Source organism: Bufo gargarizans, chromosome 9 (genome assembly GCF_014858855.1).
Source record: "Bufo gargarizans isolate SCDJY-AF-19 chromosome 9, ASM1485885v1, whole genome shotgun sequence".
NCBI classification, from domain to species: domain Eukaryota; kingdom Metazoa; phylum Chordata; class Amphibia; order Anura; family Bufonidae; genus Bufo; species Bufo gargarizans.
Window position 1 is genome coordinate 198,437,762 of NC_058088.1, and position 26,504 is coordinate 198,464,265.

The 26,504-nt window shown below is 52.5% G+C and overlaps 1 protein-coding gene across 2 annotated transcripts; it reads left to right on the forward strand.

The window, feature by feature from the left end:
- On the forward strand, positions 1-26,260 carry LOC122946670 (TNF receptor-associated factor 2-like). Of its 2 annotated transcripts, XM_044306432.1 has the most exons (10): positions 1-211; positions 6,769-6,850; positions 7,101-7,199; positions 15,862-16,023; positions 16,168-16,236; positions 16,328-16,381; positions 20,631-21,002; positions 21,113-21,290; positions 24,695-24,843; positions 25,026-26,258. In XM_044306432.1, the coding sequence occupies exons 1-10, from the start codon at positions 18-20 to the stop codon at positions 25,242-25,244; spliced, it is 1,578 nt and encodes a 525-aa protein (XP_044162367.1). In that variant the 5' UTR covers positions 1-17; the 3' UTR covers positions 25,245-26,258. The 2 variants fall into 2 exon arrangements, with proteins under 2 accessions (XP_044162367.1, XP_044162368.1); XM_044306433.1 differs by lacking the exon at positions 7,101-7,199 and having other exon boundaries at positions 25,026-26,260.
- Positions 26,261-26,504: the final 244 nt, after the last annotated feature.

Below are 26,504 nucleotides of genomic sequence, written 5' to 3' on the forward strand. Positions count from 1 at the left end.
GATCAGAGTTGGCAGGAATGGAGCAGACGAGAAGTGGCCCCTGCTCTCCCCCCCATGAGAACGAGTTTGTGTCCGGGTATCCAGCGAGTATCTGCAACATCGTCCCCGGCAGGAAATATCTCTGCTGCAACTGCAACAATGTCCTAAAGAAGGCGCAGCAAACGCTCTGCGGACACCGCTACTGTGCACCTTGCCTCGCCTGGATCGTCAGGTAAGTCACCCTACACCAGGGATGTCAAACTCGTGGCCCTCCAGCTGTTGCAAAACTACAACTCCCATCATGCCTGGGCATACTACAGCTATCAGGGAATGATGGGAGTTGTAGTTTTGCAACATCTGGAGGGCCATGAGTTTGACATCCATGCACTACACCTAAAGACTAACAGCAAGCAGAGATCTTGAAAGAATTAAAAAGAAAGAAACAATCTTATTTACACCCAGAGGCTGTAAACCAGTCCTGAATGAAGACTTTTCACAGCAGCAGGCTTGTTTCAGTGTGTCAGGGTAGACAATCCTGTCTCCAGACTCACATTTCAGGCTCTGTTCAGCCCCTAGCCTTATCTGCACTGATACACTGTAACAAACAGGACAGGAGAGCAATTTGTGAGGCTTATCTGTTAGTGTATGATTCTAGACTGATACACTGTAACAAACCTCAGCTGTGAGAAGCATTCAATCATTAGCCTCTTAGGCTAGTTTCACACTAGCGGCAGGACGGATCCGACAGGCTGTTCACCATGTCGGATCCATCCTGCGGCTATTTCGCCGTGCCCGCGGACCGCCGCTCCGTCCCCATTGACTACAATGGGGACGGGGGCGGAGCTCCGGCGCAGCACGGAGAAAGCCGCCGGACTAAAAAGCCTGACATGCAGTAATTTTAGTCCGGCGGCCTTTCTCCGTGCAGCGCCGTGCTGCGCCGGAGCTCCGCCCCCGTCCCCATTGTAGTCAATGGGGACGGAGCGGCGGTCCGCGGGCACGGCGAAATAGCCGCAGGACGGATCCGACATGGTGAACAGCCTGTCGGATCCGTCCTGCCGCAAGTGTGAAAGTACCCTTAGTGAATGGATACCAGCTAGCAGGGTTATAGCACCAGTATTACCTGCAGCCAGGCCATGTTAACCCCTTAATGCATTATACGCCTACATTTGTATGGAGCGGGTTGCTGCGGTGAGCCCGCTCCATGTGCCGAGGGTGTCGGCTGCATTATACAGCAGGAACCTGGCCGCAATGACGGAGAATGGCGATCCTGCCGAAACCTGTCATTTAACCCCTCAGATCGCAGCATCTGTGGAGAGATTGGGGCCCCCGCAGTGAAATCCCGGGGCTCTGAATGGTTACCATGGCACAAGGCACAGCGCAGCAGGGGCAGCGTCAGTATCCTACCCACCCTAAGGCCTCTTTCACACGGGTGAGTTTTCCACGCGGGTGCAATGTGTGACGTGAGCGCGTTGCACCCGCACTGAATCCGGACCCATTCATTTCATTGGGTCCGTGCACACGAGCGGTGATTTTAATGCATCAGTTCTGCGTTGCGTGATAATCGCAGCATGCTCTATATTGTGCGTTTTTCACGCAGCCCTGGCCCCATAGAAGTGAATGGGTCTCCAGTGAAAAACGCATGGCATCCGGAAGCAGGTGCGGGTGCGATGCGTTTTTTACTGATGGTTGCTAGGAGATGTTGTTTGTAAAACTTCGCAGACAAAACTGACTGAACTTGCAAAATGGTGCGAGTTTCACTGAACGCATCCGGAGCCGATCGCCACGCTCCTGTGAAGGAGGCCTAAAAAACACCAAAATATTAAAAGTTTAAATCATTCCTCTTTCCACAATTTTACATATAAAAATATATATATATATTGCCTTCCGCAATTTGCGGAACGGAACGGGCGCCGGCAATATAAATGCCTATTCTTGTCCGCAAATCGCGGACAAGAATAGGACATGTTATATTTTTTTTGCGGTGCCGCGGACCGGAGCCACGGATGCGGACAGCACACGGAGTGCTGTCCACATCTTTTGCGGCTCCATTGAAATTAATGGGTCCGCAACGGCGGCTCAGATGCGGACCCAAAGAACGGCCGAGTGCATGAGGGCTAAGGCTAGTTTCACGCCAGCGGCAGGGACTCGGGCAGGCTGTTCCGGCGAGTGCATGAGGGCTAAGGCTAGTTTCACGCCAGCGGCACGGACTCGGGCAGGCTGTTCCGGCGAGTGCATGAGGGCTAAGGCTAGTTTCCCACCAGCGGCAGGGACTCGGGCAGGCTGTTCCGGCGAGTGCATGAGGGCTAAGGCTAGTTTCCCACCAGCAGCAGGGACTCGGGCAGGCCGTTCCGGCGAGTGCATGAGGGCTAAGGCTAGTTTCACGCCAGCGGCAGGGACTCGGGCAGGCTGTTCCGGCGAGTGCATGAGGGCTAAGGCTAGTTTCCCACCAGCGGCACGGACTCGGGCAGGCTGTCCCGGCGGGTGCATGAGGGCTAAGGCTAGTTTCCCACCAGCGGCACGGACTCGGGCAGGCTGTTCCGGCGAGTGCATGAGGGCTAAGGCTAGTTTCCCACCAGCGGCACGGACTCGGGCAGGCTGTTCCGGCGAGTGCATGAGGGCTAAGGCTAGTTTCACGCCAGCGGCACGGACTCGGGCAGGCTGTCCCGGCGAGTGCATGAGGGCTAAGGCTAGTTTCACGCCAGCGGCAGGGACTCGGGCAGGCTGTCCCGGCGAGTGCATGAGGGCTAAGGCTAGTTTCACGCCAGCGGCACGGACTCGGGCAGGCTGTTCCGGCGGGTGCATGAGGGCTAAGGCTAGTTTCACGCCAGCGGCAGGGACTCGGGCAGGCTGTTCCGGCCGAGTGCATGAGGGCTAAGGCTAGTTTCACGCCAGCAGCAGGGACTCGGGCAGGCTGTCCCGGCGGGTGCATGAGGGCTAAGGCTAGTTTCCCACCAGCGGCACGGACTCGGGCAGGCTGTTCCGGCGAGTGCATGAGGGCTAAGGCTAGTTTCCCACCAGCGGCACAGACTTGGGCAGGCTGTCCCGGCGAGTGCATTTGGGCTAAGGCTAGTTTCACGCCAGCGGCACGGACTCGGGCAGGCTGCCCCTGGCGAGTGCATGAGGGCTAAGGCTAGTTTCACGCCAGCGGCAGGGACTCGGGCAGGCTGTTCCGGCGGGTGCATGAGGGCTAAGGCTAGTTTCACGCCAGCGGCAGGGACTCGGGCAGGCTGTTCCGGCGAGTGCATGAGGGCTAAGGCTAGTTTCACGCCAGCGGCAGGGACTCGGGCAGGCTGTTCCGGCGAGTGCATGAGGGCTAAGGCTAGTTTCCCACCAGCGGCACGGACTCGGGCAGGCTGTTCCGGCGAGTGCATGAGGGCTAAGGCTAGTTTCCCGCCAGCGGCACGGACTCGGGCAGGCTGTTCCGGCGGGTGCATGAGGGCTAAGGCTAGTTTCACGCCAGCGGCAGGGACTCGGGCAGGCTGTTCCGGCGAGTGCATGAGGGCTAAGGCTAGTTTCACGCCAGCGGCAGGGACTCGGGCAGGCTGTTCCGGCGAGTGCATGAGGGCTAAGGCTAGTTTCCCACCAGCGGCACGGACTCGGGCAGGCTGTTCCGGCGAGTGCATGAGGGCTAAGGCTAGTTTCACGCCAGCGGCAGGGACTCGGGCAGGCTGTTCCGGCGAGTGCATGAGGGCTAAGGCTAGTTTCCCACCAGCGGCACGGACTCGGGCAGGCTGTTCCGGCGAGTGCATGAGGGCTAAGGCTAGTTTCCCGCCAGCGGCACGGACTCGGGCAGGCTGTTCCGGCGGGTGCATGAGGGCTAAGGCTAGTTTCACGCCAGCGGCAGGGACTCGGGCAGGCTGTTCCGGCGAGTGCATGAGGGCTAAGGCTAGTTTCACGCCAGCGGCAGGGACTCGGGCAGGCTGTTCCGGCGAGTGCATGAGGGCTAAGGCTAGTTTCCCACCAGCGGCACGGACTCGGGCAGGCTGTTCCGGCGAGTGCATGAGGGCTAAGGCTAGTTTCCCGCCAGCGGCACGGACTCGGGCAGGCTGTTCCGGCGGGTGCATGAGGGCTAAGGCTAGTTTCACGCCAGCGGCAGGGACTCGGGCAGGCTGTTCCGGCGAGTGCATGAGGGCTAAGGCTAGTTTCACGCCAGCGGCACGGACTCGGGCAGGCTGTTCCGGCGAGTGCATGAGGGCTAAGGCTAGTTTCACGCCAGCGGCAGGGACTCGGGCAGGCTGTTCCGGCGAGTGCATGAGGGCTAAGGCTAGTTTCACGCCAGCGGCAGGGACTCGGGCAGGCTGTTCCGGCGAGTGCATGAGGGCTAAGGCTAGTTTCCCGCCAGCGGCACGGACTCGGGCAGGCTGTTCCGGCGAGTGCATGAGGGCTAAGGCTAGTTTCACGCCAGCGGCAGGGACTCGGGCAGGCTGTTCCGGCGAGTGCATGAGGGCTAAGGCTAGTTTCCCGCCAGCGGCAGGGACTCGGGCAGGCTGTCCCGGCGAGTGCATGAGGGCTAAGGCTAGTTTCCCGCCAGCGGCAGGGACTCGGGCAGGCCGTCCCGGCGGGTGCATGAGGGCTAAGGCTAGTTTCCCACCAGCGGCACGGACTCGGGCAGGCTGTTCCGGCGGGTGCATGAGGGCTAAGGCTAGTTTCCCACCAGCGGCACGGACTCGGGCAGGCTGTTCCGGCGAGTGCATGAGGGCTAAGGCTAGTTTCCCGCCAGCGGCAGGGACTCGGGCAGGCTGTTCCGGCGAGTGCATGAGGGCTAAGGCTAGTTTCACGCCAGCGGCACGGACTCGGGCAGGCTGTTCCGGCGGGTGCATGAGGGCTAAGGCTAGTTTCCCACCAGCGGCACGGACTCGGGCAGGCTGTCCCGGTGGGTGCATGAGGGCTAAGGCTAGTTTCCCACCAGCGGCACGGACTCGGGCAGGCTGTTCCGGCGAGTGCATGAGGGCTAAGGCTAGTTTCACGCCAGCGGCACGGACTCGGGCAGGCTGTTCCGGCGGGTGCATGAGGGCTAAGGCTAGTTTCCCACCAGCGGCACGGACTCGGGCAGGCTGTTCCGGCGAGTGCATGAGGGCTAAGGCTAGTTTCCCACCAGCGGCACAGACTCGGGCAGGCTGTCCCGGCGAGTGCATGAGGGCTAAGGCTAGTTTCCCACCAGCGGCACGGACTCGGGCAGGCTGTTCCGGCGAGTGCATGAGGGCTAAGGCTAGTTTCCCACCAGCGGCACAGACTCGGGCAGGCTGTTCCGGCGAGTGCATGAGGGCTAAGGCTAGTTTCACGCCAGCGGCACGGACTCGGGCAGGCTGTTCCGGCGAGTGCATGAGGGCTAAGGCTAGTTTCACGCCAGCGGCACGGACTCGGGCAGGCTGTTCCGGCGGGTGCATGAGGGCTAAGGCTAGTTTCCCACCAGCGGCACGGACTCGGGCAGGCTGTTCCGGCGAGTGCATGAGGGCTAAGGCTAGTTTCCCACCAGCGGCACGGACTCGGGCAGGCTGTCCCGGCGAGTGCATGAGGGCTAAGGCTAGTTTCCCACCAGCGGCACGGACTCGGGCAGGCTGTCCCGGCGGGTGCATGAGGGCTAAGGCTAGTTTCCCACCAGCGGCACGGACTCGGGCAGGCTGTTCCGGCGAGTGCATGAGGGCTAAGGCTAGTTTACCACCAGCGGCACGGACTCGGGCAGGCTGTTCCGGCGAGTGCATGAGGGCTAAGGCTAGTTTCCCACCAGCGGCACGGACTCGGGCAGGCCGTTCCGGCGGGTGCATGCAGTACTTTTAGTCCGGCTGCCTCTCGCCGTGCCGCCGACAGAACTCCGCCCCACCCTCATTATAGTCAATGGGGACGGAGCGGCAGTCCGGGGGCACACGTGAACTAGCGGCAGGACGGATCCGACAGGCTGTTCACCCGCGGGTGCCATGCCGCCTAAGGACGTCAGGTAATCTTTAGCTCACAGTGAACGCCGTGATGTCAAAACCCCATAGACCTTGGCGGAATTGTGTTTTTTTTATTCTACCCCACAAAGAAACCTTCTAATACAAGACGCGGTCAACTAAATGGCGGCATTAAATAATGCATCTTGTCCCGCAAGAAACGAGCCTCATACGGCCGTGTGGACGGAAAATCACAAAGCTATGGCTGTAAGAAGGCGGGGAGGAAACTGCGAAAATGTAAAATAGGAAAATAGGCCCAGTCAGAGATCCCCAGTGCGGAGCCCCCCCGCAGCCCCCCGGGCACAGGAAACTCCGACACCCACACAACCATCCGGGGCAGAGGGAAATTCTGACATCAAGCAGCTGATGTGTAATGCCTTAAGCTCCAGTCACATCCAGAGCTGCAGTCGCATCAAGAACTGTAGCCACATCTCATGCTCCAGTCACATCCAGAGCTGCGCCCACAATGCTGTTGTCACTTGTCTCATACTCCAGTCACATCCAGAGCTGCAGTCGCATCAAGAACTGTAGCCACATCTCATGCTCCAGTCACATCCAGAGCTGCGCCCACAATGCTGTTGTCACTTGTCTCATACTCCAGTCACATCCAGAGCTGCAGTCGCATCAAGAACTGTAGCCACATCTCATGCTCCAGTCACATCCAGAGCTGCGCCCACAATGCTGTTGTCACTTGTCTCATACTCCATTCACAGCCAGAGCTGCGGTGCGGTCACACTTCTACATGTCTTTTCGCATAGAGATTTGCTGCTTCATTGTAACAACCCCTCCAGACATCTGCCAGACACGGCGGCCCCACGGTTACCACACATGCTGCATCCATTCTTTATGTTTCCTGCAGACATGGTGAATCTTCCTTGTGCCCCAAGTGTGCGGAGGAGCCGAGTGCCCTGACCGAGGACAGCTACCTGACAGAAGACAAGGTGGGTACTGAGCAGCAGCACAGAGGATTTCAGGGGATGCGGGAGGCCCTATTGGCTTCAGAACCACAAGAGCTTACAATCTGAACGTACAAAGGTTGAAACTTCCCATGACGGCTTATTCTAGGGGATCCCAGCAGCGGGTTCCCCCACAGTCTTCTGGTGAAGGGGGGATTCCCACTGTGTGATGTGATATTGGTGACGCCGCTGATCATCCCGGAATTTCCGGCCTGATTTCTGGTTTCGGTTTTAGGCTTTCAGCGACACGGCCATTAACAAAGAGATCTCAGAATTAGGGGTTCACTGCGTGATTCCGGGGTGCAGCTGGAGCGGGGTGCTGAGCGAGTACGAGGTGAGTACAGGATACATATTCACTGGAGATCAGCGGTGCCATCACTGAGAATACAGCCTATCCATCACTAGAGATCAGCGGTGACATCACTGAGAATACCGCCTATCCATCACTAGAGATCAGCGGTGACATCACTGAGAATGCCGCCTATCCATCACTAGAGATCAGCGGTGACATCGCTGAGAATGCCGCCTATCCATTCACTAGAGATCAGCGGTGACATCACTGAGAATGCAGCCTATCCTTCACTAGAGATCAGCGGTGACATCACTGAGAATACAGCCTATCCTTCACTAGAGATCAGCGGTGCCATCACTGAGAATGCCACCTATCCATACACTAGAGATCAGCGGTGACATCACTGAGAATGCCGCCTATCCATCACTAGAGATCAGCGGTGACATCACTGAGAATGCCGCCTATCCATTCACTAGAGATCAGCGGTGACATCACTGAGAATGCCGCCTATCACTAGAGATCAGCGGTGACATCACTGAGAATACAGCCTATCCTTCACTAGAGATCAGCGGTGCCATCACTGAGAATGCCACCTATCCATACACTAGAGATCAGCGGTGACATCACTGAGAATGCCGCCTATCCATCACTAGAGATCAGCGGTGACATCACTAAGAATGCCGCCTATCCATTCACTAGAGATCAGCGGTGACATCACTGAGAATGCCGCCTATCACTAGAGATCAGCGGTGACATCACTGAGAATACAGCCTATCCTTCACTAGAGATCAGCGGTGCCATCACTGAGAATGCCGCCTATCCATTCACTGGAGATCAGCGGTGACATCACTGAGAATGCCGCCTATCACTAGAGATCAGCGGTGACATCACTGAGAATACAGCCTATCCTTCACTAGAGATCAGCGGTGCCATCACTGAGAATGCCGCCTATCCATTCACTGGAGATCAGCGGTGACATCACTGAGAATGCCGCCTATCACTAGAGATCAGCGGTGACATCACTGAGAATACAGCCTATCCTTCACTAGAGATCAGCGGTGCCATCACTGAGAATGCCACCTATCCATCACTAGAGATCAGCGGTGACATCACTGAGAATGCCGCCTATCCATCACTAGAGATCAGCGGTGACATCACTAAGAATGCCGCCTATCCATCACTAGAGATCAGCGGTGACATCACTGAGAATGCAGCCTATCCATCACTAGAGATCAGCGGTGACATCACTGAGAATGCAGCCTATCCATCACTAGAGATCAGCGGTGACATCACTGAGAATGCAGCCTATCCATCACTAGAGATCAGTGGTGACATCGCTGAGAATGCAGCCTATCCATCACTAGAGATCAGCGGTGACATCACTGAGAATGCCGCCTATCCATTCACTAGAGATCAGCGGTGACATCACTGAGAATGCCGCCTATCACTAGAGATCAGCGGTGACATCACTGAGAATACAGCCTATCCTTCACTAGAGATCAGCGGTGCCATCACTGAGAATGCCACCTATCCATACACTAGAGATCAGCGGTGACATCACTGAGAATGCAGCCTATCCATCACTAGAGATCAGCGGTGACATCACTGAGAATGACGCCTATCACTAGAGATCAGCGGTGACATCACTGAGAATACAGCCTATCCTTCACTAGAGATCAGCGGTGCCATCACTGAGAATGCCACCTATCCATACACTAGAGATCAGCGGTGACATCACTGAGAATGCCGCCTATCCATCACTAGAGATCAGCGGTGACATCACTGAGAATGCCGCCTATCCATCACTAGAGATCAGCGGTGACATCACTGAGAATGACGCCTATCACTAGAGATCAGCGGTGACATCACTGAGAATACAGCCTATCCTTCACTAGAGATCAGCGGTGCCATCACTGAGAATGCCACCTATCCATACACTAGAGATCAGCGGTGACATCACTGAGAATGCCGCCTATCCATCACTAGAGATCAGCGGTGACATCACTGAGAATGCTGCCTATCCATCACTAGAGATCAGCGGTGCCATCACTGAGAATGCCACCTATCCATACACTAGAGATCAGCGGTGACATCACTGAGAATGCAGCCTATCCATCACTAGAGATCAGCGGTGACATCACTGAGAATTCCGCCTATCCATACACTAGAGATCAGCGGTGACATCACTGAGAATGCAGCCTATCCATCACTAGAGATCAGCGGTGACATCACTGAGAATACCGCCTATCCATCACTAGAGATCAGCGGTGACATCACTGAGAATGCCGCCTATCCATCACTAGAGATCAGCGGTGACATCACTGAGAATGCCGCCTATCCATCACTAGAGATCAGCGGTGACATCACTGAGAATGCCACCTATCCATACACTAGAGATCAGCGGTGACATCACTGAGAATGCCGCCTATCCATCACTAGAGATCAGCGGTGACATCACTAAGAATGCCGCCTATCCATTCACTAGAGATCAGCGGTGACATCACTGAGAATGCCGCCTATCACTAGAGATCAGCGGTGACATCACTGAGAATACAGCCTATCCTTCACTAGAGATCAGCGGTGCCATCACTGAGAATGCCACCTATCCATCACTAGAGATCAGCGGTGACATCACTGAGAATGCCGCCTATCCATCACTAGAGATCAGCGGTGACATCACTAAGAATGCCGCCTATCCATCACTAGAGATCAGCGGTGACATCACTGAGAATGCAGCCTATCCATCACTAGAGATCAGCGGTGACATCACTGAGAATGCAGCCTATCCATCACTAGAGATCAGCGGTGACATCACTGAGAATGACGCCTATCACTAGAGATCAGCGGTGACATCACTGAGAATACAGCCTATCCTTCACTAGAGATCAGCGGTGCCATCACTGAGAATGCCACCTATCCATACACTAGAGATCAGCGGTGACATCACTGAGAATGCCGCCTATCCATCACTAGAGATCAGCGGTGACATCACTGAGAATGCTGCCTATCCATCACTAGAGATCAGCGGTGCCATCACTGAGAATGCCACCTATCCATACACTAGAGATCAGCGGTGACATCACTGAGAATGCAGCCTATCCATCACTAGAGATCAGCGGTGACATCACTGAGAATACCGCCTATCCATCACTAGAGATCAGCGGTGACATCACTGAGAATGCCGCCTATCCATCACTAGAGATCAGCGGTGACATCACTGAGAATGCCGCCTATCCATCACTAGAGATCAGCGGTGACATCACTGAGAATGACGCCTATCACTAGAGATCAGCGGTGACATCACTGAGAATACAGCCTATCCTTCACTAGAGATCAGCGGTGCCATCACTGAGAATGCCCCTATCCATACCTAGAGATCAGCGGTGACATCACTGAGAATGCCACCTATCCATACACTAGAGATCAGCGGTGACATCACTGAGAATGCCACCTATCCATACACTAGAGATCAGCGGTGACATCACTGAGAATGCAGCCTATCCATCACTAGAGATCAGCGGTGACATCACTGAGAATGCAGCCTATCCATTCCCTAGAGATCAGCGGTGACATCGCTGAGAATGCCGCCTATCCATCACTAGAGATCAGCGGTGACATCACTGAGAATGCCGCCTATCACTAGAGATCCGCGGTGACATCCCTGAGAATGCCGCCTATCCATCACTAGAGATCAGCGGTGACATCCCTGAGAATGCAGCCTATCCATCACTAGAGATCAGCGGTGACATCACTGAGAATACAGCTTATCCACACGCTAGAGATCAGCGGTGACATCACTGAGAATGCCGCCTATCACTAGAGATCAGCGGTGACATCGCTGAGAATGCCGCCTATCCATCACTAGAGATCAGCGGTGACATCACTGAGAATGCCGCCTATCACTAGAGATCAGCGGTGACATCACTGAGAATGCTGCCTATCCATCACTAGAGATCAGCGGTGACATCACTGAGAATGCTGCCTATCACTAGAGATCAGCGGTGACATCACTGAGAATGCCGCCTATCACTAGAGATCAGTGGTGACATCGCTGAGAATGCCGCCTATCCATCACTAGAGATCAGCGGTGACATCCCTGAGAATGCACCCTATCCATTCACTAGAGATCAGCGGTGACATCACTGAGAATGCAGCCTATCTATCACTAGAGATCAGCGGTGACATCCCTGAGAATGCAGCCTATCCATCACTAGAGATCAGCGGTGACATCACTGAGAATGCCGCCTATCCATCACTAGAGATCAGCGGTGACATCACTGAGAATGCCGCCTATCCATCACTAGAGATCAGCGGTGACATCCCTGAGAATGCAGCCTATCCATCACTAGAGATCAGCGGTGACATCACTGAGAATGCCGCCTATCCATCACTAGAGATCAGCGGTGACATCCCTGAGAATGCAGCCTATCCATCACTAGAGATCAGCGGTGACATCACTGAGAATACAGCTTATCCACACGCTAGAGATCAGCGGTGACATCACTGAGAATGCCGCCTATCACCTAGAGATCAGCGGTGACATCACTGAGAATGCCGCCTATCCATCACTAGAGATCAGCGGTGACATCACTGAGAATGCCGCCTATCACTAGAGATCCGTGGTGACATCACTGAGAATGCTGCCTATCCATCACTAGAGATCAGCGGTGACATCACTGAGAATGCCGCCTATCATCACTAGAGATCAGCGGTGACATCACTGAGAATGCCGCCTATCACTAGAGATCAGCTGGTGACATCGCTGAGAATGCAGCCTATCCATCACTAGAGATCAGCGGTGACATCACTGAGAATGCCGCCTATCCATCACTAGAGATCAGCGGTGACATCACTGAGAATGACGCCTATCACTAGAGATCAGCGGTGACATCACTGAGAATGACAGCCTATCCTCACTAGAGATCAGCGGTGACATCACTGAGAATGCCACCTATCCATCACTAGAGATCAGCGGTGACATCACTGAGATTGCCGCCTATCCATCACTAGAGATCAGCGGTGACATCACTGAGAATGCTGCCTATCCATCACTAGAGATCAGCGGTGCCATCACTGAGAATGCCACCTATCCATACACTAGAGATCAGCGGTGACATCACTGAGAATGCAGCCTATCCATCACTAGAGATCAGCGGTGACATCACTGAGAATACCGCCTATCCATACACTAGAGATCAGCGGTGACATCACTGAGAATGCAGCCTATCCATCACTAGAGATCAGCGGTGACATCACTGAGAATACCGCCTATCCATCACTAGAGATCAGCGGTGACATCACTGAGAATGCCGCCTATCCATCACTAGAGATCAGCGGTGACATCACTGAGAATGCCGCCTATCCATCACTAGAGATCAGCGGTGACATCACTGAGAATGCCACCTATCCATACACTAGAGATCAGCGGTGACATCACTGAGAATGCGCCTATCCATCACTAGAGATCAGCGGTGACATCACTAAGAATGCCGCCTATCCATTCACTAGAGATCAGCGGTGACATCACTGAGAATGCCGCCTATCACTAGAGATCAGCGGTGACATCACTGAGAATACAGCCTATCCTTCACTAGAGATCAGCGGTGCCATCACTGAGAATGCCACCTATCCATCACTAGAGATCAGCGGTGACATCACTGAGAATGCCGCCTATCCATCACTAGAGATCAGCGGTGACATCACTAAGAATGCCGCCTATCCATCACTAGAGATCAGCGGTGACATCACTGAGAATGCAGCCTATCCATCACTAGAGATCAGCGGTGACATCACTGAGAATGCAGCCTATCCATCACTAGAGATCAGCGGTGACATCACTGAGAATGACGCCTATCACTAGAGATCAGCGGTGACATCACTGAGAATACAGCCTATCCTTCACTAGAGATCAGCGGTGCCATCACTGAGAATGCCACCTATCCATACACTAGAGATCAGCGGTGACATCACTGAGAATGCCGCCTATCCATCACTAGAGATCAGCGGTGACATCACTGAGAATGCTGCCTATCCATCACTAGAGATCAGCGGTGCCATCACTGAGAATGCCACCTATCCATACACTAGAGATCAGCGGTGACATCACTGAGAATGCAGCCTATCCATCACTAGAGATCAGCGGTGACATCACTGAGAATACCGCCTATCCATCACTAGAGATCAGCGGTGACATCACTGAGAATGCCGCCTATCCATCACTAGAGATCAGCGGTGACATCACTGAGAATGCCGCCTATCCATCACTAGAGATCAGCGGTGACATCACTGAGAATGACGCCTATCACTAGAGATCAGCGGTGACATCACTGAGAATACAGCCTATCCTTCACTAGAGATCAGCGGTGCCATCACTGAGAATGCCACCTATCCATACACTAGAGATCAGCGGTGACATCACTGAGAATGCCGCCTATCCATCACTAGAGATCAGCGGTGACATCACAGAGAATGCTGCCTATCCATCACTAGAGATCAGCGGTGCCATCACTGAGAATGCCACCTATCCATACACTAGAGATCAGCGGTGACATCACTGAGAATGCAGCCTATCCATCACTAGAGATCAGCGGTGACATCACTGAGAATGCAGCCTATCCATTCCCTAGAGATCAGCGGTGACATCGCTGAGAATGCCGCCTATCCATCACTAGAGATCAGCGGTGACATCACTGAGAATGCCGCCTATCACTAGAGATCCGCGGTGACATCCCTGAGAATGCCGCCTATCCATCACTAGAGATCAGCGGTGACATCCCTGAGAATGCAGCCTATCCATCACTAGAGATCAGCGGTGACATCACTGAGAATACAGCTTATCCACACGCTAGAGATCAGCGGTGACATCACTGAGAATGCCGCCTATCACTAGAGATCAGCGGTGACATCGCTGAGAATGCCGCCTATCCATCACTAGAGATCAGCGGTGACATCACTGAGAATGCCGCCTATCACTAGAGATCAGCGGTGACATCACTGAGAATGCTGCCTATCCATCACTAGAGATCAGCGGTGACATCACTGAGAATGCTGCCTATCACTAGAGATCAGCGGTGACATCACTGAGAATGCCGCCTATCACTAGAGATCAGTGGTGACATCGCTGAGAATGCCGCCTATCCATCACTAGAGATCAGCGGTGACATCCCTGAGAATGCACCCTATCCATTCACTAGAGATCAGCGGTGACATCACTGAGAATGCAGCCTATCTATCACTAGAGATCAGCGGTGACATCCCTGAGAATGCAGCCTATCCATCACTAGAGATCAGCGGTGACATCACTGAGAATGCCGCCTATCCATCACTAGAGATCAGCGGTGACATCACTGAGAATGCCGCCTATCCATCACTAGAGATCAGCGGTGACATCCCTGAGAATGCAGCCTATCCATCACTAGAGATCAGCGGTGACATCACTGAGAATGCCGCCTATCCATCACTAGAGATCAGCGGTGACATCCCTGAGAATGCAGCCTATCCATCACTAGAGATCAGCGGTGACATCACTGAGAATACAGCTTATCCACACGCTAGAGATCAGCGGTGACATCACTGAGAATGCCGCCTATCACTAGAGATCAGCGGTGACATCACTGAGAATGCCGCCTATCCATCACTAGAGATCAGCGGTGACATCACTGAGAATGCCGCCTATCACTAGAGATCCGCGGTGACATCACTGAGAATGCTGCCTATCCATCACTAGAGATCAGCGGTGACATCACTGAGAATGCCGCCTATCACTAGAGATCAGCGGTGACATCACTGAGAATGCCGCCTATCACTAGAGATCAGTGGTGACATCGCTGAGAATGCAGCCTATCCATCACTAGAGATCAGCGGTGACATCACTGAGAATGCCGCCTATCACTAGAGATCAGTGGTGACATCACTGAGAATGCAGCCTATCCATCACTAGAGATCAGCGGTGACATCCCTGAGAATGCAGCCTATCCATCACTAGAGATCAGCGGTGACATCCCTGAGAATGCAGCCTATCTATCACTAGAGATCAGTGGTGACATCGCTGAGAATGCCGCCTATCCATCACTAGAGATCAGCGGTGACATCACTGAGAATGCCGCCTATCACTAGAGATCAGCGGTGACATCGCTGACAATGCAGCCTATCCATCACTAGAGATCAGCGGTGACATCGCTGAGAATGCCGCCTATCCATCACTAGAGATCAGCGGTGACATCACTGAGAATGCCGCCTATCACTAGAGATCAGTGGTGACATCGCTGAGAATGCCGCCTATCACTAGAGATCAGTGGTGACATCGCTGAGAATGCCGCCTATCCATCACTAGAGATCAGCGGTGACATCACTGAGAATGCCGCCTATCACTAGAGATCAGCGGTGACATCGCTGAGAATGCTGCCTATCCATCACTAGAGATCAGCGGTGACATCGCTGAGAATGCCGCCTATCCATCACTAGAGATCAGCGGTGACATCGCTGAGAATGCCGCCTATCCATCACTAGAGATCAGCGGTGACATCGCTGAGAATGCCGCCTATCCATCACTAGAGATCAGCGGTGACATCGCTGAGAATGCCGCCTATCCATCACTAGAGATCAGCGGTGACATCACTGAGAATACAGCTTATCCACGCGCTAGAGATCAGCGGCGCCCTCCTCCTGCAGTCACACCGGGCTCATTGTCTCGTTTCTGCCGCAGGATCACCACAGGGGGTGTGACTTTGGGGCTGTGCGCTGTCACCTCGGCTGCGGGGCGATGCCTCAGCGCCGGGCTCTGACCGCGCACTTGGACGGTGATTGTCCCGCTAACTCCTCGCTGTGTCCCAGATGTTCCCAGAGAATCTCAAGGAACCAGATACCGGTAAGACAAATTTCCAGACAACCTCTCATCATGCTGGAGACGAGCCACACTACTGTCACAACAGTCTGGTACAGTCCCAGTATAGCTTTTGTGTCCGCTGTGCTGTACCCTGCAGCTTTTCTCTTGATTGCATCTTCATTTCAGAAACATAATTGCGAGCAAATGTCCAAGGATCCGACGGCCCGAAAATCAGATATTCCAGCAAAAGGCCAAGTAAGGAAGCCTCTGGTCGAGGAAGAGTTAACAGGACAATATAAAAACTCCAGAACTTCTCAGGATTAAACCCATGTTTTTCTCCCCACAGAACCCCCAGAGCCCAGCAGACTGTCGCTTCACTCCCTTGGGATGCACTTACAAGGTACAAGAAGAAGCTGCAGTGTGAAGAACATCCTCTGTGCTGCTGTGGAAAACACCCTTTCCACCAACATACTGCTGAGGACCACAGCAGCACAGAGTATTACAGGAGAGGAGTGTTCTCATCTTGTATGAGTCACAGACAGAAGTCATGAGGCCCATGCTCCTTCCACTATATAACTCTCATCTTTATGACCTCGCACGTATCAGCACACTCCTCTCCTGAAATACACTGTGCTGCTGTGCTCAGTACAGGTCCTTGTAAAAAAATTTGCATATTGTGATAAAGTCCATTATTTTCTGTAATTACTGATAAACATTAGACTTTCGTATATTTTAGATTCATTACACACCAACTGAAGTAGTTCAAGCCTTTTATTGTTGTAATATTGATGATTTTGGCCACAGCTCATGAAAACCCAAATTTCCTATCTCAAAAAATTAGCATATCATGAGAAGGTTCTCTAAACGAGCCATTAACCTAATCATCTGAATCCACTAATTAACTCTAAACACCTGCAAAAGATTCCTGAGGCTTTTACAAACTCCCAGCCGGGTTCATTACTCCAAACCGCAATCATGGGTCAGACTGCCGACCTGACTGCTGTCCAGAAGGCCATCACTGACCCCTCAAGCAGGAGGGTAAGACACAGAGAGACATGTCTGAAGGAATAGGCTGTTCCCAGAGCGCTGTATCAAGGCCCCTCAGTGGGAAGTCTGTGGGAAGGAAAAAGTGTGGCAGAAAACGCTGCACAACGAGAAGAGGTGACCGGACCCTGAGGAAGATTGTGGAGAAGGACCGATTCCAGACCTTGGGGGACCTGCGGAAGCAGTGGACTGAGTCTGGAGTAGAAACATCCAGAGCCCCCGTGTGCAGGAAATGGGCTACAGGTGCCGCATTCCCCAGAAACAGCGGCAGAAGCGCCTGACCTGGGCTACAGAGAAGCAGCACTGGACTGTCGCAGGTCATTCGGAAATCAAGGTGCCAGAGTCTGGAGGAGACTGCGGAGAGGGAAATGCCCAAATGCCTGAAGTCCAGTGTCCAGTCCCCACAGTCAGTGATGGTCTGGGGGCCATGTCAGCTGCTGGTGTTGGTCCACTGTGTTTTATCAAGGGCAGGGGCAATGCAGCCGCTATCAGGAGATTGTGGAGCACTTCATGCTTCCATCTGCTGAAAAGCTTTATGGAGATGAAGATGTCATTTTTCAGCACGACCTGGCACCTGCTCACAGTGCCAACACCACTGGCAACTGGTTTACTGACCATGGTATTACTGGGCTCAACTGGCCTGCCAACTCTTCTGACCTGAACCCCATAGAGAATCTGTGGGATATTGGGAAGAGAAAGTTGAGACGCAAGACCCAACACTCTGGATGAGCTTAAGGCCGCTATCGAAGCATCCTGGGCCTCCATAACACCTCAGCAGTGCCACAGGCTGATTGCCTCCATGCCACGCCGCAGTGAAGCCTCCTGGCCTCCATAACACCTCAGCAGTGCCACAGGCTGATTGCCTCCATGCCACGCCGCAGTGAAGCCTCCTGGGCCTCCATAACACCTCAGCAGTGCCACAGGCTGAGTGCCTCCATGCCACGCCGCAGTGAAGCCTCCTGGGCCTCCATAACACCTCAGCAGTGCCACAGGCTGATTGCCTCCATGCCACGCCGCATTGAAGCCTCCTGGGCCTCCATAACACCTCAGCAGTGCCACAGGCTGATAGCCTCCATGCCACGCCGCATTGAAGCCTCCTGGGCTTCCATAACACCTCAGCAGTGCCACAGGCTGATTGCCTCCATGCCACGCCGCAGTGAAGCCTCCTGGGCCTCCATAACACCTCAGCAGTGCCACAGGCTGATTGCCTCCATGCCACGCCGCATTGAAGCCTCCTGGGCCTCCATAACACCTCAGCAGTGCCACAGGCTGATTGCCTCCATGCCACGCCACATTGAAGCCTCCTGGGCCTCCATAACACCTCAGCAATGCCACAGGCTGATTGCCTCCATGCCACGCCACATTGAAGCATCCTGGGCCTCCATAACACCTCAGCAGTGCCACAGGCTGATTGCCTCCATGCCACGCCGCATTGAAGCCTCCTGGGCCTCCATAACACCTCAGCAGTGCCAAGGGCTGATTGCCTCCATGCCACGCCGCATTGAAGCCTCCTGGGCCTCCATAACACCTCAGCAGTGCCACGGGCTGATTGCCTCCATGCCACGCCGCATTGCAGCATCCTGGGCCTCCATAACACCTCAGCAGTGCCACAGGCTGATTGCCTCCATGCCACGCCGCAGTGAAGCATCCTGGGCCTCCATAACACCTCAGCAGTGCCACAGGCTGATTGCCTCCATGCCACGCCGCATTGAAGCCTCCTGGGCCTCCATAACACCTCAGCAGTGCCACAGGCTGATTGCCTCCATGCCACGCAGCAGTGAAGCATCCTGGGCCTCCATAACACCTCAGCAGTGCCACAGGCTGATTGCCTCCATGCCACGCCACATTGAAGCATCCTGGGCCTCCATAACACCTCAGCAGTGCCACAGGCTGATTGCCTCCATGCCACGCCACATTGAAGCATCCTGGGCCTCCATAACACCTCAGCAGTGCCACAGGCTGATTGCCTCCATGCCACGCCGCAGTGAAGCAGTCATTTCTGCAGAAGGATTCCCGACCAAGTATTGAGTTCATAACTGAACATAATTATTTGAAGGTTGACTTTTTTTGTATTAAAAACACTTTTCTTTTATTGGTCGGATGAAATATGCAAATTTTTTGAGATAGGAAATTTGGGTTTTCATGAGCTGTGTCCAAAATCATCAATATTAAAACAATAAAAGGCTTGAACTCCTTCAGTTGTGTGTAATGAATCTAAAATATATGAAAGTCTAATGTTTATCAGCACATTACAGAAAATAATGAACTTTATCACAATATGCAGATTTTTTTTTAGAAGGACCTGTATATAAACCTTGTATTATTAGCAGAGTAATTATAAAATTCTACCTGCCAACACTAGGGGGAGCTCACTGCACGTGCATAAATCCCTACACAGTGAGCTCCCTCTAGTGGTGGCTGTATAATCTGTATGTAGGGAGCTCCCTCTAGTGGTGGCTGTATAATCTGTATGTAGTGAGCTCCCTCTAGTGGTGGCTGTATAATCTGTATGTAGTGATCTCCTTCTAGTGGTGAATGTATAATCTGTATGTAGTGCGCTCCCTCTAGTGGTGGCTGTATAATCTGTATGTAGTGAGCTCCCTCTAGTGGTGACTGTATAATCTGTATGTAGTGAGCTCCCTCTAGTGGTGACTGTATGATCTGTATGTAGTGAGCTCCCTCTAGTGGTGGCTGTATAATCTGTATGTAGTGAGCTCCCTCTAGTGGTGGCTGTATAATCTGTATGTAGTGAGCTCCCCCTAGTGGTGACTGTATAATCTGTATGTAGTGAGCTCCCTCTAGTGGTGGCTGTATAACCTGTATGTAGTGAGCTCCCTCTAGTGGTGACTGTATAATCTGTATGTAGTGAGCTCCCTCTAGTGGTGGCTGTATAATCTGTATGTAGGGAGCTCCCTCTAGTGGTGACTGTATAATCTGTATGTAGTGAGCTCCCTCTAGTGGTTGCTGTATAATCTGTATGTAGTGAGCTCCCTCTAGTGGTGGCTGTATAATCTGTATGTAGGGAGCTCCCTCTAGTGGTGGCTGTATAATCTGTATGTAGTGAGCTCCCTCTAGTGGTGGCTGTATAATCTGTATGTAGGGAGCTCCCTCTAGTGGTGACTGTATAATCTGTATGTAGTGAGCTCCCTCTAGTGGTGGCTGTATAATCTGTATGTAGTGAGCTCCCTCTAGTGGTGGCTGTATAATCTGTATGTAGTGAGCTCCCCCTAGTGGTGGCTGTATAATCTGTATGTAGTGAGCTCCCTCTAGTGGTGGCTGTATAATCTGTATGTAGTGAGCTCCCTCTAGTGGTGACTGTATAATCTGTATGTAGTGAGCTCCCTCTAGTGGTGACTGTATAATCTGTATGTAGTGAGCTCCCTCTAGTGGTGGCTGTATAATCTGTATGTAGTGAGCTCCCCCTAGTGGTGACTGTATAATCTGTATGTAGTGAGCTCCCTCTAGTGGTGGCTGTATAACCTGTATGTAGTGAGCTCCCTCTAGTGGTGGCTGTATGATCTGTATGTAGTGAGCTCCCTCTAGTGGTGGGTTGTAACCCCATCATCCTCTGTCTTGTCCGCTGCCTGACATTTGTCACTTTCCAGGGAAGCAGAGACAGGATGAAGGACCACGAGAAGTCATCGGCAGCGGCGCACATGTCTCTGGTGTTACCGCTGTTACTACGGATACAGAGCAGTCCCCTGGCAGAAAACGGATTTGGTGACTATAAACCTGCAGGTATCCACAATGGAGAGCCTGGTAAAGAGGGGATCGCCACGGACTGCGGCCACCATAATGGCGGTGTGCCGGCGCCTGATGTGATCTCCCAGATCTGTGTGATGGAATCCCGGATACAAGTGGCGGAGAACATCATCTCAGTGATGAGCCGGGAGGTGGAAAGCTTCAGCGCTAAGGTGACGGCCGTGCTGGAGGAGAGGGACGCGGGGCAGCGCAAGCTGCGGGTGTGCGAGGCGAAGGTGAGGGCGAGCTGCTGCTGTCACAGACCGCACTATAACCACCGATCCCCACCCTGTGACATCACACTTCACTGCGCCAGCTCCGGCGCTCACGTGTTTATCACCTTCAGATCACAGATTTGCGCTGCACAGTTGCTAAGAAGGAAGCGGAGATTAACGAGTTGCACGCACATCTGGCGACGCTGGAGCAGACGACGTACGATGGAATCTTCCTGTGGAAAATAAACGACTTCACGAGGAAATGTCAGGACGCAAGCGTGGGAAGAACCGCCAGCCTCTACTCCCCAGGTGAGACCCCCGTTATGATGTATACTCCAGTCCCATCCAGAGCTGCAGTTATAATTCTGTTGTTACACGAGTTCCATCCAGAGCTGCAGTTACTATTGTTACTCCAGTCCCATCCAGAGCTGCAGTTACTATTGTTACTCCAGTCCCATCCAGAGCTGCAGTCACAGTTCTGTTGTTACACCAGTTCCCTCCAGAGCTGCAGTTACAAGTCTGTTGTTACACCAGTTCCCTCCAGAGCTGCAGTCACAGTCAGGTATGTGGTGGTCGACATCCCATGATGCACCGAGATGCAGACCCTGAACCACCAAGCTGAACACCAACTGGAGAGCAGCAGATGCAGCCTTGGTTGTGACTGGAGTATAAGGTCCTTTAAGAAACCCCAGAAGATACTGCGGCCGCCCCTGACCTCCCACCCCGAGTGTAAGCCCCCTGCTCAGTGCAGTACAGCACCGATAGTGATAAGCGGCTCATTAGGGGAGGTTCGGTGGTGACCTGAGGGATCCTGCGAGTTATACCAATCCTATGATTCCAGCGGCGAGCGGTCGTCCTGTGTACTGTAATCCCCATCAGGCACTTCTCACAGGGGAGGTAATAGGATGATTGATGATATCTCTTATGGTAAGATGGGCAGAAGAGCCAGAGCCGAGATCAGCGGCGTCACTCCGGGTAATCACCGCTTCTGCTGTGTATGTAAATACACACCGGCCTCTGATACACTGTAACAAACCCACAGCTGAGAGCAGGACTAGGCCAGAAGAGGTCCCAGTCTCTAAATGAAACCAACCGTTCACTGACAGCAAGCAGCCATCTAGCTGCAGAGTTTCTCATTCATTACAGAGAATTTCAGGGTGTCGGCCTCCACAGCAAGAAGGTTGTCAGCGCCATTCTGAGCGGTCCCTGACAGTGGCGGGCGGTCGTGTCCTGCATCCATCTGGGCATCACTTGATTCGGGGAGGGGTACGAGCACCTGAGATCAGCGGCGCCAAATCAAGGAATCTATGCACCGAGTAGACAGAAGAGCGTTCCATTGTGGATCTGCGCACTGCCCTGTGTATGTGCGGGTCCCTGCGAGACGTCTGCATGTGGCACTGGAGAACCCCTTTAATCATGGGGGCAGCAATACTGCCCCTCAGACCGTCAGAGCGGAGGCGGCACCTGATGCGTCCAAGACGATGGCTGGTGACATGGTGGTGTGACACAGTGTAACGACATTCGGGCACAGTGTAACGATGTCCTGATACAGTGTAACGACATCTCATCATAGAGAAACTATGTCCTGATACAATGTAACGTCAGCACAGTGTAACAGTGTCCCAATACAATGTAACGACATCCCAGCACAGTGTAACAATGCCCTAATACAATGTAACCACATCCCAGCACAATGTAACAATGCCCTAATACAATGTAACCACATCCCAGCACAGTGTAACAATGCCCTAATACAATGTAACCACATCCCAGCACAATGTAACAATGCCCTAATACAATGTAACCACATCCCAGCACAGTGTAACGATGTCCTGATACAATGTAACCACATCCCAGCACAGTGTAACAATGCCCTAATACAATGTAACCACATCCCAGCACAATGTAACAATGTCCTCATACAATGTAGCGACATCTCATCATAGAGAACCTATGTCCTGATACAATGTAACAATGTCCTGATACAATGTAACAATGTCCTGATACAATGTAACCACATCCCAGCACAATGTAACAATGTCCTGATACAATGTAGCGACATCTCATCATAGATAACCTATGTCCTGATACAATGTAACAATGTCCTGATACAATGTAACAATGTCCTGATACAATGTAACCACATCCCAGCACAGTGTAACAGTGTCCTAATACAATGTAGCGACATCTCATCATAGAGAAACAATGTCCTGATACAATGTAAGGTCATCCCAGCACAGTGTAACAGTGTCCTAATACAATGTAACGACATCCCAGCACAGTGTAACAGTGTCCTAAAACAATGTAACCACATCCCAGCACAGTGTAACGATGTCCTGATACAATGTAACCACATCCCAGCAAAGTGTAACGATGTCCTGATACAATGTAACCACATCCCAGCACAATGTAACAATGTCCTGATACAATGTAGCGACATCTCATCATAGAGAACCTATGTCCTGATACAATGTAACGTCAGCACAGTGTAACAGTGTCCCAATACAATGTAACGACATCCCAGCACAGTGTAACAATGCCCTAATACAATGTAACCACATCCCAGCACAATGTAACAATGTCCTGATACAATGTAGCGACATCTCATCATAGAGAACCTATGTCCTGATACAATGTAACAATGTCCTGATACAATGTAACAATGTCCTGATACAATGTAACCACATCCCAGCACAATGTAACAATGTCCTGATACAATGTAGCGACATCTCATCATAGAGAAACTATGTCCTGATACAATGTAACAATGTCCTGATACAATGTAACAATGTCCTGATACAATGTAACCACATCCCAGCACAGTGTAACAGTGTCCTAATACAATGTAGCGACATCTCATCATAGAGAAACAATGTCCTGATACAATGTAAGGTCATCCCAGCACAGTGTAACAGTGTCCTAATACAATGTAACGACATCCCAGCACAGTGTAACAGTGTCCTAATACAATGTAACGACATCCCAGCACAGTGTAACAGTGTCCTAAAACAATGTAACCACATCCCAGCACAGTGTAACGATGTCCTGATACAATGTAACCACATCCCAGCAAAGTGTAACGATGTCCTGATACAATGTAACGACATCCCAGCACAGTGTAACAATGCCCTAATACAATGTAACCACATCCCAGCACAATGTAACAATGTCCTGATACAATGTAGCGACATCTCATCATAGAGAAACTATGTCCTGATACAATGTAACAATGTCCTGATACAATGTAACCACATCCCAGCACAGTGTAACAATGTCCTGATACAATGTAACCACATCCTAGCGCAGTGTAACAATTTCCTGATACAATGTAACATCTCAGCACAATGTAACAACACCCAGCACAATGTAACAATGTCCTGATACAATGTAACAATTTCCTCATACAATGTAACAACATCCCAGCACAATGTAACAATGTCCTGATACAATGTAACAATTTCCTCATACAATGTAACGACATCCCAGCACAATGTAACAATGTCCTGATACAATGTAACAATTTCCTCATACAATGTAACAACACCCCAGCACAATGTAACAATGTCCTGATACAATGTACCGACATCCCAGCACAGTGTAACAATGTCCTGATACAATGTAACGACATCTCAGCACAATGTAACAATGTCCTGATACAATGTAACGACATCCCAGCACAGTGCAACAATGTCACAACTTCTCCCCTGCGGCAGCATTCTACACGGCGCGGTACGGCTACAAGGTGTGTCTGCGCATTTACCTGAATGGAGACGGCGCGGGGAGGGGGACGCACATCTCGCTGTTCTTCGCCATAATGAGAGGGGAACACGACGTCCTGCTGTCCTGGCCGTTCAAGCACAAGGTAAGTCCTTGTACGACGTCACCGCCTCCATCTTGGTTTTGGTCCTGTCCTACAGTTTGGTGTTGTCACCCACTTCCGGATGCACCGGTTGCTAGGCAATCACCCCAGATTCTGCCACCACTTCATTACCATTGGGGCGGGGTTTCCGGAATTCTTCTTAAGCCCCACCCCTCTCCCTACAGGTGACCTTCATGCTTCTGGACCAGAGTAACCGCGAGCACCTGATCGACGCCTTCCGCCCAGACGCCTTCTCCGCCTCCTTCCAGCGGCCGGTGAACGACATGAACATCGCCAGCGGCTGCCCGCTCTTCTGCCCGCTCTCCAGACTGCAGTCCGGGCGCAGCGCCTACGTGAAGGACGACACCATGTTCATCCGCTGCATAATAGACACCAGTGAGTAGTCACCGACCGCGCCACAACCGCAACAACCCCAGCGCACTGTGTGAACTGGTATTTATAAAGACGTTGAGCGGACACGTCAACAGCGACCAAAACTGACCCCCAACAAAGATGGACGCCAAAAAGTTGCAAAACAACAGCGCAACCGCCGGAGTCCACCGCAACGTTGAGCTACTGGCAGCCGGCATCATTCCGGTATAAATGCCGGAGATTATTGGGAATAAAATTTGGGATTTTTACAATTTTAATAATATTCTTTCTCCCAGACGCCCCAGCTCTGTGACCCCCCAATATTCTGTTCATCAGGGTGGAGAATAGAATGCTAGAGCTGCAGTACAGACTGACACAGCTATGCCTGTATGTGACGCCCCGAGTGGACCCGGAGGCCAGTAATCACATCATCCAGTGACCCCCGAGCTCTCGGTACATGTAATCCGCAGACCGTGTAAGCGATCCGACGGCCAGCTGCTGCTCCCGTTATCTGCCGGCAGTGCGCGGCGGTAATCTCTGGCCCGGCGCTATACGGTTACACGGCAGGGACATAACCTGTATGTACGGGGAGAAAACACGTATGTCTGGGAGACGGCGCACCCGACACTGGGGATTAACAGCGGCCTCCACACGACTACACCGATACATCTGAGGGGCCCCAGGACACCAGAGTTATAAGTGGCAGGTGGGGGCCCCAGGGGAGAGTCTGCTTTGGGGGCCAAACTACACCTAGGTAGGGGTAAGGTGATACATGGAGGCACGAGACATCTGGGGTGACCTCGCCCCACCGCCTCTGCCCGCCAGGTACTCCGCTGCTCTCATTCACACCCTGCAGCTGAACGCACAGCAGTTTTCGAGGTCCGTGCAGTTAAAAAAATGGCAACAAAATAAAGTGTCAGTGTACACCGCATTTCTACATTCTATTCATGAACCAGGAGGCTCAGGATGAACACAGCTATGCCCCTCCATAATGGCATGCTGCAGATCAGGGAATCTGCTCTGATTTAGGACCTGTTCTTGAGCCCGTCACCACAGTCCACCACCCCCGGAACGGCACCAAGATCATGTGACCGCGTGTCTCATATTTGTGGGCCGGGGCGTTCCTGGGAAACCTGCAGACTCTACGACAACATTCCCAAGGACCACGTGTGACCGCGGGAAAAACACAGGTTCTGCGAGTGGCCGATAACCGGGTTGACAACCATCTTAAAGGGCCAACGCAGTAATTCCTCAGGCTTTGTGCCACCATTAACCATTTTTCAAGATTTCCT